Source organism: Epinephelus fuscoguttatus, linkage group LG7, assembly GCF_011397635.1.
Source record: "Epinephelus fuscoguttatus linkage group LG7, E.fuscoguttatus.final_Chr_v1".
In the NCBI taxonomy this organism is placed as follows: domain Eukaryota; kingdom Metazoa; phylum Chordata; class Actinopteri; order Perciformes; family Serranidae; genus Epinephelus; species Epinephelus fuscoguttatus.
This window is the reverse complement of record NC_064758.1, coordinates 37,331,875-37,348,112: the sequence shown is the minus strand read 5'-3', so window position 1 is coordinate 37,348,112 and position 16,238 is coordinate 37,331,875. Positions and strand designations below refer to the sequence as shown.

Here is a 16,238-nt window from a genome sequence, read left to right as displayed (position 1 = left end):
ACAATAAAGTTAAATATGTTACTGTTACAATAAAGGTAAATAAAGTACTGTTACAATAAAGTTAAATAAGTTACTGTTACAATAAAGTTAAATGTTACTGTTACAATAAAGTTAAATAAAGTACTGTTACATTAAAGATAAGTTACTGTCACAATAAAGTTAAACAAAGAAGCTACTGATATTTAATAAGGGTAAAAAAAAGTCCTATTGCAATAAAGTTAAAAATGTTCCTGTTACAATAAAGTTAAATAAAGCACTGTTACAATAAAGTTAAATATGTTACTGTTACAATAAAGGTAAATAAAGTACTGTTCCAATAAAGTTAAATAAGTTACTGTTCCAATAAAGTTAAATATGTTACTGTTACAATAAAGTTAAATAAAGTACTGTTACATTAAAGATAAGTTACTGTCACAATAAAGTTAAACAAAGAAGCTACTGATATTTAATAAGGGTAAAAAAAGTCCTATTGCAATAAAGTTAAAAATGTTCCTGTTACAATAAAGTTAAATAAAGCACTGTTACAATAAAGTTAAATATGTTACTGTTACAATAAAGGTAAATAAAGTACTGTTACAATAAAGTTAAATAAAGTACTGTTACATTAAAGATAAGTTACTGTTACAATAAAGTTAAATAAAGTACTGTTACAATAAAGATAAGTTACTGTCACAATAAAGTTAAATAAAGAAGCTACTGATATTTAATAAGGGTAAAAAAAAGTCCTATTGCAATAAAGTTAAAAATGTTCCTGTTACAATAAAGTTAAATATGTTACTGTTACAATAAAGTTAAATAAAGTACTGTTACAAGGAGTCAAATAACATAGAATGAAGTTAAATAAAGTCCTGCACAATAAAGTTAAATAAATCATGTTACAAATTTAAATACAGTAGTAACAAAAAGTTATATGAAAATACTGTCATAATAATAAAGTTAAATAATGAACTGTAATATAGTAAAATAAATAAAGTTATGCTAAAAAGAGTTAAATAAAGTACTGTTATAATAAAGTTAAGCAAAATACTTTTATACTGAAGGTAAATAAAGATCTGTAATATAAGTTAAATAAAGTGCCAGAAGTGTTGATGTTTTTGCTGATATGATATAGTATATAATTCATCCCACAGGGAATAAGCTGGGATATACTGAGCATAATCAATATATCTCCCACCTCTATTTCCCTCCCAGTAACTGCCTCCCTGACGAGGCATCCAAGTTAAAACTACATGGACCTCCCATGTTTATAAGTCACATATGCAATTCAGTGAGCAGCAGCAGAGTCACTCAGCATAACTGTTTGCCTTTATGCTTCTATCAACATTGCAGGGAAGTAAGACGCCACAGCGGGCCACACTCTATGTTTTGAAGTTGTGGGAGTTTCGAGGTCTTTCATCATCAATTTGGCTCAATTTACTGTGGTCTACAACAGTGGAAAAAGTTTATCAAGAGTGTGTATGTGTGTGTGTGTTTGTGTGTGTGTGTGTGTGTGTGTGTGTGTGTGTGTGTGTGTGTGTGTGTGTGTGAGAGAGAGAAGGAAGATAGAAGAGGAAGGGGGAGGACTTTTCCAGACAGGGTTTTCTGTTTGCTATCTCACTAAAGAATCAATTTGGAAGGCCATATTTCCCCTTTTCTTTTCTTCTCCTCTCGTCTGAGGGCTGAGGATGAGTTTAGGCTCCTGCCTCACACTGTGAAGCGCCTTCCTCCCAGATAAGGCCACGGCTCACTGCAAAATAGTAACAATGACGAGAGCATAGGAGCAGGTATCTACATGCCAGTGAGCCTTGCAGCAAAAACAGGGGAATTTGAGTGTTGTATTCAGTGGTGCCTTCTAAGAGGGAGGGCATGGGGGCCATGACCCCTCCACTGCCCCCCCGGCAAAAAATAATTGGAGGCAGACATTACAGTCTTTCAGAGGCTGTGGCGCACTCATTTTTAAGCTAGCGTGAAGGTAGTGGTATGTTGTGAAACAAGACAAGCAAAGGCATCCACTGGAACCAACCACATCAGCATACCTTGTTGGGGAGGGGGTTAAATAATGCTCCAAATTAGGCTGATTTTTGTTGAGGGACAAACTGGCATGGTCACTTTCAAAGGGGTCCCTCCATGGCTGGATTATGAGACAGGGGGCCCCTGGGCACAGACATGCAGAAGGCCCCACCACCTCTCCTACATAGGAGCAAGAAACAATTGAAGTTGTTCAGCCACTTACTGTTGTGGTTTTGCATCTCTTTAGTCATTTTGTGTCTCTTTGTAGTCACTTTGTGCATCTCTGTATCACTCTGTGTCTCTCTGTAGTCACTTTGTGTCTCTTTGAAGTCACTTTGTGTCTATTTGTAGTCACTTTGTGCTCTCTGAAGTCACTTTGTGTCTCTTTGAAGTCACTGTCTATTTGTAGTCACTTTGTCTCTGCAGTCACTCTGTGTCTCTCTGTAGCCACTTTGTGTCTCTTTGAAGTCACTTTGTCTCTGTAGTCACTCTGTGTCTCTGTAGTCATGTTGTGTCTCTTTGTAGTCATTTTGCGTCTCCTTGTAGTCATGTTGTGTCTCCTTGTCGTCATGTTGCATCTCTTTGTAGTCATTTTGCATCTCCTTGTAGTCATGTTGTGTCACCTTGTAGTCCTGTTGTGTCTCCTTGTAGTCATGTTGTGTCTGTAGTCTTTTTGTGTCTCTCTGTAGCCATACTGTGTGTCTTTGTAGTCATTTTATGTCTCTTAGTGGTTGTTTTTCCCTTTTTTGTAGTGATGTGAGTGTCTTTGTGTCTCTTTGCAGCTGTTTTGCATCTCTTTATAGTCTTTGTGTGTCTCTTTATGGTCATTTTGAGTCCCTCCCTCTTCGAGTGACCTGAAGCCCCATAACACTTTGGGCCCCTGGGCCTGTGCCCAGTAGGCCCGTTCAGTTATCCATCCATGGATCCCTCTCTTGAACTCTCACCTCAAGATATCTGAATGAAAATAGGTTCTGTGGGTACCCATTTATCTGTAAACTCCAGAAGGCTTGTTTCCAGTAATATTTTGTTCCTTATAATCAATGCACTACTTCAAATTAAAGCTGAAGAACAATGAATCACTTCACATGTATAGACACATAACACTGACTGGTACATTGTTTTCAACAAGCCTGTATACTTAAATAGCATAATCAAATTCCTGAAATTCAGTTAAGGCTTTTGATTTTGGTGTGACACCCCAAGATTTTCAGCGGCCCCATCTGGCCACCCCTTTAAGAAGATTCTGGGGGCACCACTGTTTGTGTTGCCTACATCCCCAGGAGGAAATTCAGTGTAAATCCAGTAAATATAGGGAGAATTCAGTTCATGTAAATATAGTAACTTACTGGATTTTACCATTCCTGGGCAAATAGTACCAGGAGTCAATCTTGTAAGAAAATTACACACTGCTTTGAAATGGCTGAGAGAGCTAATGGCCGTAATAGCCCCCTTGAGTTGAAAAGAAGTCCTAGTTGTATGATAATTTGGCGGCGGTGTACAGTATACAGTGGAAGGATAAAGCTGACATTGGCCGGCTCCCCTATGGCACATGAGCAGACTAGACAAGCAATGTCTGCACCCCTTTTCCTGTGGTAACCATGGCGACAGTGGCAGGCCGGGGCATCCTCATCACCAGGGGGCAGTGTGGGCAGCGCAGCATGGTGTTGCCCTCGCTGCCTACCCTGGTGCCTCATCTTCCACACAGGCAGCACACACTCGCACACAAAAGACACATGTGCCACGCAGTCAAACAAAAATAAATTAAAATGGACACAAACAAACGCAGCCAAGCACAAATTACACACACACACACACACACACACACACACACACACACACACACATACACACACACTGTCATCTGCTCCTGACAGCTGCCCCTTGGCGTCTAACACAAACCCCCTCCCACTCTGCTTCTCTCTCCCGCTCCTTTTTTGTTGCTCACTTATTGTCAAGTTTCCACCAAACAAAAAAACGGCACATCCTCCCATGACACCAGCTAATTGATTATTGATGGTGCCGGGCTAAACTGACTTATATTCAAACGGATGTGAAAAGAGAAAATGGTTGAGACAATGCATTCAGTGCCTTTCATGAAAATGAAGTCGAGGCATTTGTATGTAAAGCTTGAGGTCTTTCTTCCCCCTCTCTTTTTGTTGTTGTTGCTTTGATAAGCTGCTCAGGCTGCAGTGGGCAGCCTTGAGGGCTACGGCGAATGAGGGGAAGCGGTGTAGGTAGCGTCCTGGAAACAAGCTACCAGCTGACAGTGTTTGTAGAGGGAGAAAAAAAAAATCATAACAGCCCTCATGGCTTGCTGGGGTGACAGTCTGACTTCCAACCGGTGTGAAGATCAGTGACAAACAAACAGCCAGACTTGTTATTCTGCGGCTCCCTGTGCCAGGATTGCTGCCCTTATCGCTGGCATCGCGTAATTTTGTTACACGTGGTAAAAATATAGGATGGCTTGTGACAGCAGGGATCAGATAAAGAGAGGGAGCGCCTGGGCAGGGGAATGTGGAGATGGGGCTGAATGCCTAAACAGGCTGTTGTGCGAGGGGGAGAGACTGATGATTGTGGCAGGCAGATTGAGGCACTAAAGAATGGCAGAGGCGAGGGATCCTGTCCCGTGGAAATGTGTCATGAAGGCAGTTCCATTAACATCTTAATAAAGGCTTCCCAGGCCCTGGAGAGCCCTCGTGAGCTGACTGCCTTCTCCACTCGCATTGGGGCCCAGAGCCGCTCTCGCAGCATGTCAACGAGAGAACATTTAAGTTCTGCCAGTATTGCATTGTGAGGGTGTTACGCTTCCCAAAGGAGTAGCCTAAATGCCTACCCGCAAACATGCTCCACTAAATTCCTTTATTCCCCTTTGCCTCTACTTTCATTTACTGTCCATTTCTCCATCTGTTGGATTCAGCAGCCCTACAAAAGGCTTTGTTTCAGCAAGCTGGCAAGCCTCTGGGACAGCAGAGTGCACACTGGGGTTCATTGCTAACTTGCTGCCATCAATAGAGAGAGCAGGATCTGGACTGGCCACGGTTGCGTCTGGCAGAGGGACGACTGTTAACCGTTCCCCGATGGACCTCTGATGAGACTGACTGGAGCCTGTCTGGGAGCTGCGGACACACACACAGCTTTCTTGCGAAAAAAGAAAAAGCATCTTGACAGAGATGTGGAAAAGAAACTCTGTGAAAAGGCCTATCAGAGTAAAACAATCCAAGCTCAGTAAACAGCAGGAAAGGTGCCTCTTTTTTTCTGTCAAGTAATCACAGCCTTTAAAAAAAAAACAGAAAGTACAGTCTCCCTGTGCAGTCTCCCTGTGTATCATGAAAAATGAAATGCAAAGGAGTGGCATTGATTTTTGCACTCTGTGCTATGTGTTGCTCATACTGGGCAAGCTGCTACTTAACAATGTAGTGGCCTGTAGTCATCAATTTAAAACGGTTTCAACGATTCAATAAGTCACTGAAGGCAACGCGCACGACTACTCAAGATGATGAAAACGGCTACAGCAGCATGACTAGACCATTAAATGTAGTCCTGTGGTGTTTTCTAACATCTGCGATTGTGTGGGGATTATCAAAGAGTAACGCTCTATCTTAAGATCTATATGCTTATAGCATCAAGGGAATGGCTTTACAAGAGGATACGCAACATTGGATTTTACTATTTGGCACAGAGCAGAGGGACAGATGCATCAAAACAACATTTCTACCAAATGTATTCAGGCGCACAGTGTAAGCCCAGACATGAAAAATCATCTGCTTCTTCATGAAAGAGATCTAACATTCGTCTATGTAATGGAGAGAGTCTGAAAATCAATATGCTTTGCTTTCTAACTTAAGCTATCATGTTGGACGCTCTCCAAACATCAGTTCCCAATTTTAGCCTGATACCTGCCCCATATGAGTTTCAGACTCCCTGCAACAAAGTTTTGTATCATGTTACTCCAGATGCAGAGAGACAGACTTCTCACTTCCTACACTCCTGAATCAACATATCAGCAGAGTGCTTCCTCTACAACCAACAACAGCTTAAAACGAGCGTTTGTTAGGATAATCATCGCCTAGAGAGACTATCTCTGCCGCTTGAAGCGTAAGCGACAGGTAGAAAAACTCTTGCTGTTTACAATTATCCCGAGTAGAGACTGCGAGCACAGGAGGATGTAAACGAAGCCGCCTGCCGCGTGGAGGTTGTGATCTTCACTGACGCCGGAGCCCTCTCAGACTTAAATGTTCTACCCGGCTGCACTCCACTTGATCAATGTCACCACAGATCCAGATCTCCCTTATGTCAATCCTCACATGTGCGTGCTCGCCATAAACGCAGATCCCAGGCGCACAAACATGCGCATAACAAGGCTGAGCGAGTGGAGCGTGTGTGTTTGGGTCAGAGAGATTGAGATCTGTGTTGTGACAGCTGGACAGTTGAGAGGTTCAGATAAACAGCCTACAGTGAGGGGAAGACGGGAGGCCAATTGCATTAAAACAAACACTCACTCGCTGTTTGTGCACTCCAGCAGATAGCAAAGGGAGGACCTATATCTGTGGGAGAATGAGTCAGTGAACTCACAAAAGCACCATTATCTGCATGTGTTGCCGTGTGTGTGCATGTGTGCGAGCAAAAGACAGTTGGGATGGTGGGGGTTGCTGTAGGGAGGGGAGGTGGGGGTTCAGAATACACAGCCGCTGAGCGCGTTTGCAGTATTCACTCATTAAGAAATAGGTCAAGGATTCTGCCTGCATGCTCAACGACTTGTCAAAATCTCTCAAGCTAAACTGTGGTGAGTCTGGCTGCCTTAAGGGGGGAATCCAGAGAGGAGCAAGCAGTGTGCTGCGTGAAGGCTGGTGGTGACACAGCACACAAAAAGGCAGCAACTCATTCAGGAGCAAATCAGGCAGTTAGAAATTTGGTAGTAATGTCATGGTAGTAGCTGCGTGGTGTAATCAGGAGGCACTGAGTGGAAAGAGGCTGCGTCCTCGCGTTGTGGCCTTCACAATTAACTCAGCTCGTCACTTGGGCTCTTTGCTGCTCATCAACAGAGGACGCTCTTGAGCCATGTGCGCCAATCTGCAGAGTTTGTCGCACACAGATGCTGACGGTGGCGGTGGTAGCTATGGCGATAGGCAGTCTTGCACAGAGGGTGCATTAGACGCTCTTCAAACAATCCACAGGGTGCATTCGAGGGCCGATTCCTCTTTAGAGCAGAGATTTCACAGTCAGAGAGTTGCTCATGTGTGCACACAAAAATAGCTATTTTTAAAGTCAACATGAAATATTTGGAGTGAAGACCAGATCCTGCACAACCCTGAGTTATATATATTTATCTTGTGTTTGAGCACAGCCGAAAACAACCATGAATGCTAGACCTGAATATTTTCCCCAGGGGGAAACAGACTTATGCAAATCAGCCCGACATCAGAAATACTAAGAACAGAGTACCTCTCTGACCACACAGCTGCACCCTAAATCCAATCAAAAATATCGCAGCCCCCTACGGAGAGGTGAAGTGGAGAAGCAGTGGCAGAGAAACATCAACCGTTACTCCACAAAGCTCGACCTAAGTTTGTCCAGCCGAGGCAATTTCTCTCCAGCTCGGCGAGGTTAACCTTATTGATTGGACGTATGTGTGATGTTGTGCTTCTCGAAAGGCTTTTTCTTGGACGGCGTGCCTTCAAAGGCATCACTTGAAAGCGATTCATTGAGCAGAATCCTTAACATCTTTGCTCATATCCTCCATTATTTAAAAAGAGAGCAAAACCATCTGCGATCTGTTGCTTTCAGAAGAAACTGAGACGATCAACAGCAGCTTTGAAAATATTCTGAACAGCAATTCTCTTGTATGAGCTCGCCTTCAAAAGAACGAGTTAGCAGCAATAAACCAGTGTCACGTAAGGTTACTGTAAATGATGGATATACATTTGAAGCAAAGCAGAGCTAATAGAAGTGTTTAAAACTGCCATACAACAGCTGCTGAATAGCCAGCCGGTCAGAGGGGCTGATCGCTCAGCGGCAGCACCACACTATCAGCGAATGTGTTTTTTTTCCATTAGATTGGAGTTAATTAGGTGAATATAATCAGCATGTGATAATCAAGCCAATGCTGAGTGCTGGTTTGTTCTTCCAAAGGCAGCAATTTCCACCCTGGTGGCTGCTTTGGGGTCAAACTGCTGTTTCACTTTGAGATGGATATTAAAATAATGATGTGAGTGGGTCACGCTTCACATGCACGTTAAAAAAAAAAAAAGCAGTGATCTCACCAAGAAAGAACGGGTTTTGATTGCACCAGCAGAGGGATTAATATGCTCCCCGTCAGCCGTGGCAGATGTAAGTTATTTTCATGCAAATGTAAGGCAATTTTCTACTTAAGACAACATTTATTTTCTTTAGAGTCATTGTCATGGGTGCTCGCCGGAGCGCTGGCAGTCTGACAGAGAATGAAGATTTGTAGGTGCATCTGCTGAATTGGGACAGATGAGAGTCTAGAGTCGATGTGGAGTCCTAAATTGATGCCAGTTGGCGACAATACACCAGATTGTTGTTGATTCTAACCACTTGAAGAGAGGGAAATGTTCACATGGTGTCAGATTGGTGACCTTGTGAAACTAAATCAGTGTATATATTTTAGTGCATGTAAAAAGTAGGACGATAATCAGCTCTGACTACTGGCCGAGGGTTCACTTGTTGCAGTGACATCATGTCCAGATCTGTCGCCTCCAACTAGTCAAATACATCTTAAAAAAATATTAAGTTGTCTATAAATACAAATCCTGTGACACTGAACAGAAGGGCACGCATCATTTTGAAATTACAATCAAGGTCAGCAAATCAAAATCACAAGACAGTCTTGCACTGAGAGGAATCCAAGCACCAAGACACTAGAAATAACTCCACTAACTTCATTAAATACTCCACTATAAGATCTGACTGACACAAAGCAGCAGCGGCTCTGATGCAAACTGGAAGCATCACGTCTGTGAGGCAGATTGTAACTCACTGACACCGGTGCATGAGGAGGCAGCTCAGCTCTAATGAATGAGAATAGAGGATAAATGATAGTAAAGGATCCAGAGCAACACCTGTGCGTAAAGCCTGCTGGAGCTGGAGGTGCAATGATCTTATATGCACAAACAGCGCGCGGGTGGGGGGGTTGTAAACCATAATATTTTACAGCCACACATCAGCATTCATTTAAGTGTGAGCTGTGGTGATGAAATATTAAACCCGGGCTGCTACCTTCTCACAGCCCGCAGCCTAAATAAAATGAAACATGAAAATGCCTGTGTCCAGTTGTCTCTCCGCAGTGTGGGAAATTACAGAACAGTGTGTGTGTGTGTGTGTGTGTGTGTGTGGGATTCAAATATTTGCACATTTAAGCCGTTGTCACTCACCTCTTCATTTAAACTGGATCTCCCGGTCCTCCTGTCCCCCCTCCAGCTGTCTGTCTGTCTTCAGGCTTTAACTGACGCGCTACACTCACATCCACAGTCCAACCAAAAAATGTTTCCAAATGCTGTGTGTGGACAAAGCTTCGTTTCTCGGTGATGCTTCTGCAGCCTTTACATTCACTAGTTCCTCCGGTACATGTGGCTACGGAACCTGTTAAGCGGCGGCGGTGGCGTCATTCATTCAAAACCTTCATCGCGGCGAGTGATCGCAGATTCGGTGCGTAAACTTGGCAGCAGAGCCTCCAGCATCTGAGCTGACCTCCTGATGGGACTTTACTACAGCGTGTCAGAGACGGCACATTCCTTCAGTTCGGGGTTCAGCGTCCTCCCGGTGCTGCTCTGCACAAGGTTAGATGAAGAAGCCGCGGTCAGGCTTTGCCATCATCATCGTCCGTCCGGCCGGTGTGTGTGTGAGTGTGTGTTTCGCAGCGTCGCTTCAGACCCGCAGCGTTGCTTTCTCACAGGGCTCTGCCGGACTGACATAGATTAGCGGCTCCATCAGTGTACAGTAGTGTGTGTACGCCGCCACTGGCACACTGCGCGTTTAAACCCAGCCCCCTCACACTCCGGCTCATTATGGTGTTAACTGTTTCCGCCCAAAGAAAAACATTAATAATGGATACGTTAAAGAAACATTTGTGCTGAATTCAGAGACTTGGAGCAACATTTAGGACTATATATACAGGGAAGACATATTTTCTAACACTGCTATATTTTTGTGTGTCTTTACAAAGTGCTTCAAATGCAAAGCACCAACCCTCACATCTAAAAAATGAATTAAAATCACCACCTTACCAAAAAGATGCCTTTAGTTCCTCACATACTTACTATAATCCACAGTTTGGATAACTCTCTGTAGAAGGATTCACACACATAATAACACACAGTGTTCTATCACTCCCTTTGGAAGTCTTTATAACCGACTATATTGACTTAATATTGACATTTGGCAACTGGAGATTGCATTACATTATGAAAAGAAAATGCTCTTACCCATCAGAGTTTTGCCTGCGCAGCACACACTGAAGCCACTCAGTGACACGCTTCATCCAACTGTTTCTGTAAGAATACTGCCATCTATAGACCAAAGCTGAGATGTATCTGCCCAGAAACATCCCTCTCCCCCTCTCTCTACTAGGACTCCTCCATTTTTGCATTTCTGCTTTTCTCTGCTCTCTAGTTTTGGATCAGTATCCTCTCCCTCATTCTCTCCGGCTCAAAGATGTATGTATAACACCTCTTAATACAAGAGGACCCAAGCAGCTCAAAACTGCTCCAACTTTGGGGATGTCAATCACAAAAACACTGAGTTTCAGATCCTTAAAGTTGTACCTAGAATTTGCCGCAGTGTCAGTGACACAGTGGCCTACATCTGCTTTTTGTCTCTTACTTTGACAGAGTGTCTGTAGGTATCAGACACTTAGGGTGCTTTCACACCTGCCCTCTTTGGTTCGGTTCAATCAAACTCAAGTTCGTCTGCCCCCTCAGTGCGGTCGGGTGTGCACCAAAACACCCACACCAAGACTTCCTTGAAGAGGTGGTCTCTGTTCTGTTACAAACAAACTCTGGTGCAGTTTGTTTGTGGTGAGAATGTGTTCCGACCTGGATCTGAACCAACTGCAGTCACATGACACGTTGACTGGGTTAAACATGAGCATGTTACAGTCCGTCGGTTTTCTAGTTGGAGCCGCGCCTCGTTTTAAACTGTATGGTTTGACTAAAATGAACAATGACAGCAATATAGTCCACGATGAGCAGCGCTAAAATCAACCTGCGCAGTTGTCCCTCCATTGTGACATTAGAAAGTGTCACATTTAAATTGGAAGTGTACTCTTCTTCAGTGTTTTGTTTACTTCCTGGATTTTTCCCACATGGAAATTCTGACCAATCAAGAGCAGCTTTCTCACACAAGGCATTTGATCTGGTCCGCTTGTAAATGCTGTCGTGAGAACACGAACCAACTCTAGGCAATTATGCAACTTTGTGACAAAATTAGTCCCTGATTCAGACCAAAGCAAAACAACTCTAGGTCTGAAAGCACCCTTACACTAATGTTAAATTTTAGCCAAATTTAAGATGAACTTTTGGACAAATCATCTTTCTTACACAAGCATTCCAGGTAAGTATGAAGGTAAGTCATATATATATCCTCCTGAGACCCTGTGTCCTCATATGAGGACATCACATTTTGGGTTCACTTAACCTTAAACTTCATTCTACTCAACTTAGACCTGTTGTCCTCGTTCATGGACACTTTTTTGAACCATCTAGTGGCCCTGGCGGAGCGCCAAGAAGACGATCAAACTTGAGTATCTAGAGAGGTAAAAGTCACAACAAAGTTTCTGTCAGTGAACATGCCGAAGGATCATTTGTACAATACACTAATCCATGTAAAAACAAGATGGCAGCCATCTCTGCCAAGTCATTCTGCAGCCAATCCTGACACAAAAGTGGACAAATCATCCACAGAGGTCTTTTCCTCTCCAAACCAACAGACCAGATGACTGTAACCTTTAAAAACACAGAATAAGCTAGTTTCATGTTACAAATCAGTGCATCTCTGATGCAGTTTGGCATCTCGGAGATTGGCGGCTCACCCACAACATGCTATTGTGTGCTCCCCATTTTTCTCTGAGTCTGTTTTTGGATTGTCCATTCTGGGCTACCCTAGAAACATGGCAATGCCTCATTGCAATCTCCATAAACGAAGACCCGCTCCCTATGTAGATATAAACAGCTCATTCAAGGGTAAGGAGAACCCAACAATTCATATTTTCAGTTCATTATACACTAAAGAAAATTATATTACATCATCGTTCTGCCAATATATCCCCCTACATCCTACACACTGGACCTCTAAGACTATTTAAAGACTATTAAGGCCTTAAATTATTTATAAAATTGGATTTTAGGTATTTTAAGACTTTTTAAGGACCTGCAGACAAAGCTGAAGGTTCATGTTACTTGTGCTGTGCATACCATTGCATTGCATTCATTTCAATTGGAAGGCACCCAAAAAGCACTTGTCTATCATTCCTTTCATTTCTATCCATACATGATAAATCTTTGAGGAGTGATCTCAGTTATTTGTTGCCAAGTGCTGACTTATAGCTTTTATTTTTATATGACTTGGACTGGATCCCATTGTTCCACATACTATATATAATACGTGTTTTTCTACTCCAATGATAGAATGACATTGAAATAGTTATACAACGTACCAACACCAACCCCTTATCTTCTTGCATCTGTGCCCTCGGTGGGTTATGACAAAAAGTAGGCTATCCACATTCTCTGATGCATCAATAATGCAGAGTGGGGAAAAGGGAGCCAGTGTCTGCCATCAAAAGTATTGCAAAACTGCCAGGAGGAAGAAGATGTGGAACAACCAGTGTAAGTACACTAAAAGCACAGCGCCCACTTAAAGACAGGGTCAATAGCTGGAGGGTGTCCATATTGGAATTCCACCGCACTACCTCTCAAATGGATCTTAGTCAACCCTGGGCGGCAGGGGTAATCAAATACAGACTTTTTCAATCCATTACTCATGGCCCTGTTTGGAGTAGCCCTGTTTGGAACAAGCTGTGATTTGTTTGATTGGAACATAACTCAATTCATATTGAAAGAACACAGAACTGTCTGGAACAGGTTTTGCCCGTTTTGTGCAGAGAGAAATGATAGATTAACCCATTTTGCAAGGTGAAGCTTGGTTATTACACACAGTACAATTCTATCAGTCATGTTTCACTGTAGGACACGTATCGACTGATGGAGGCTGGTTGCAGATTCTGTAGCAGTGGAAAAGAAAAGACGAGTAGATTGTTTGAAATAGGACGAATATGTAGCTTTAAATATTAACATTTTTAGGAAGAGATACGGGAGAATGGTACGGACTGTGGCTGGAATGAGCCTTTGATTCATTATATGGAACATTCATGTCATGGGATTATATTTCTTAAACTTGTTAAAATTTGATTCTCTTTTCAATCACTGCTCAGTCCCCAGAAGAAAATGTTGGCAGCATAGGTTCCTGCAAACCATAGACACGTTACATTTCTGTGTTTCATACGTATCATGTCAGTGTTTCCTAAGTGCTGCAGTATATGAGCTGACTTTGTCAATGGAGAGTGGTGTTCTGGGTTTTGGGGCCTAATGGCTGTGTTTCAAGCGGCTTTTCAGGAACCAAATGGCATGAAAAGCAGTTGCTTTTTACCAAGACATCTACGCGTTTCCTGCCAAGATAGAACCACAAAACGGCTGCAGTTGTGCCTCAAAGTGGTTGTTTTTTACAGAGATGTCACTATTTTCCACTAGAGTAGTGCCTCAAAGAGCAGTTATTTTTCACTAAGACACTACTACATGTCCTGCCGGGATAGTGCCACCGATTCAGAGACATCACTGTGTTTGCTGCTGAAACAGTGTCACAAAAAGTGGTTGTTTTGTAGTGAGACATTGCTGCCTTTCCTGCCAGGATAGAACCACAAAAAGGCAGAGACATTGCTGTGTTTCCCACCAGAGTAGAGCACTGAAAAGCAGTTATTTTTTACGAAGACACTACTACATTTCCTGCCAGGATAGCACCACAAGAAGTGGTTGTTTTTAAAGAAACATCACTGTTTCCTGCCAGGATAGCGCCACAAATAGACCGACACATCACTGCATTTGCCGCTGAAATAGTGCCACAAAAAGCGGTTGTTTTGTAGGGAGACATTACTGCCTTTCCTGCCGGGATAGCCACAAATAGGAAGAGACATCACTACATTTTCCACTGGAGTAGTGCCTCGAAAAGCAATTCTTTTTCACTATGATACTATTACATTTCCTGCCAGGAATGTGCCTTGAAAAGCGATATATTAAGCCCAAACATGATAATTTCCTTTACATAACCGAGTAGTTTTTGTGCCTAAACCTCACCAAATTTTAGTTTCAACAATGATTTGTTGTAACAAATCTGTGGTTGGCAGAAACATACAATGCCAACATTCACCCTGACGGCTGGATTGTCAATCAACATGCACAAATATCATGTGACAGGCAATCCAACAGGAAAATATCCATACTTGCGTGCCTGTGTATCATGCTCCATGTCTGTGCTCCTTCAAGCGCCTTCATTTTATGCAAAGACACAGTGTTTGCTTCTTGATGTGCTCACAGATGCACCTCTTGTCACAGACCTTCATCTAAGTCCTGTCTCTTATGTACAGTAGCAGACAGCTGAGTCAAGATGATCCAGGTTCTCAGTGGTATAACTCAGCCACTTCCAGTCTTGGCACCTTCCCACCTCGGATCTGAAATCAAAGCACACATCATTGGTCATTAGGGTGTTGTCAGATAAGCACGCCGTTGGCCACTTTATATCTGTGTTTACATTTGGAATCTGACCCGGTAGATTGAGAGTGTTTCTGTAAGGAGTGAAGCAGGATTCAAAGCCCACAGTGGGTGAGAAGGTTAATTGCTAGAATTATGATTGTGTGATGTGCACTACCTACTGTTTATCTCCGGATGTACTGAGGGCGGCTGGGTGCATGCAAAGAGGGGGAGTGATGCTGCAAGGCATGTGCGACGGGAGATAGAGAGAGGTAATTCGTGGCAAAGCACAAAGCTTATTTGTTGGAAGATCAGTTCAGTGAGCAAATCAAACAGTGGTCAGGTGGAAGGGTTGTGCACAGTGCTGGGAATGAGGCTCCCAACGGTAATGTGGAGAGATGGCCGGCTGCATGGCTGCCGCTTGACCGTTTGCTGATCAAAGTGCTCGCACGCAGCGATTTCATACTAAGTTGGAAGGTTTCAAAGGGGCCTCTAGTGATGCCTTTAATTCTTTCTCCCTCCAGCCATGTTTGAAGATATCACAAGGGAATGTGGCAACCTGTCGACTCCACTGAAACTCCATTCCCTCTCTTCTCTGACCCGTGGAAGCAATCAGCCTGACTGGCGAGAAAAACAAATACCAGGAAACAATTAGATGAAATACTAAACTGTCAATCTTATGCATATGACACCAATTATTTCTGTTCCAACAATAAACCACGTCAGTTATTACAGGGAACATTTAGGCTAACCTAATTATTTTTTCAACGTTTATATGAAGGCTGCAGCTATCATTTATTTTAGTAAATAAAGTATTCTACTGATTAATCAAGTAATCAGATAAGAAATACTTTTGCTTACACCATCTGGTACTTTGTTTTTTGGGGTATTTTATGCAGCACTGTGAGGGGAGTAAGGGTGTGTGTACGTGTGTGCAGACACTTAACACAGAATATAACACACCGCAGTCAATTTGTGAAACCAGTGTGGACAGTTTGTGCAGATGAACAGTGTTTGACTTCCTCCATGCTCGCTGGAGCTTTTAACTCATCCGCTGGTGGGGCGCCGGAGCAGCCCTGGGCACTGGCAGCCTGGAGGAAGGCTATGCATTGTGCATTTGCATTTATTGTTACTGCTCATATTGCAACAACACAGAGCTGGTTGAAAATCAGCATAATTATCCATAATTAACATAAGGAGCTGGTGGTTGGGTGTTCTGCATCTGGACATTTTGGGCGTCAAAGACTCTCCTGCATTGTGGTTCATTTTTCTGCACTGATTTGTGCATTATTTTATATTTTGGTCAAAATAAAAATTCTCTATTACTTTAATGTTTTTATTTAATGGTGGTGATGGTGGGTGGGGGGTGCACGTGTTCTTAATATTGAGGGTGGAAGTGTTCCCAGTGTCCCCCTTGAATCGATGCCTATGGGTCCTCAGGTCTCAAGTCATCCGGAATTTTTTAAGGATGACAGAGAAGACCCTGCCCCCATT

The 16,238-nt window shown here is 42.9% G+C and overlaps 1 protein-coding gene across 4 annotated transcripts in view; it reads right to left on the bottom strand.

Annotated features, from left to right (window-relative positions):
• The window catches only part of plxna2 (plexin A2), a 278,378-nt gene extending 263,331 nt beyond the window's left edge, over window positions 1-15,047 (bottom strand). Inside the window, exons 1-2 of one of the 4 annotated variants that reach the window (XM_049580229.1) lie at window positions 14,927-15,047; window positions 14,612-14,725 (exon numbers count right to left, since the gene is read on the bottom strand). Coding sequence is in view for 2 of the 4 variants with exons in the window: in XM_049580226.1 (XP_049436183.1) it covers window positions 14,498-14,549 (52 nt within the window). In the remaining 2 variants the exon portion in view is untranslated. Of the gene's footprint in view, window positions 1-9,380; window positions 9,929-10,430; window positions 10,464-14,497; window positions 14,726-14,926 lie in introns of those variants that run through there. The other 3 variants (XM_049580226.1, XM_049580227.1, XM_049580228.1) reach the window with 3 other exon arrangements.
• Between the last annotated feature and the right edge of the window lie 1,191 nt (window positions 15,048-16,238).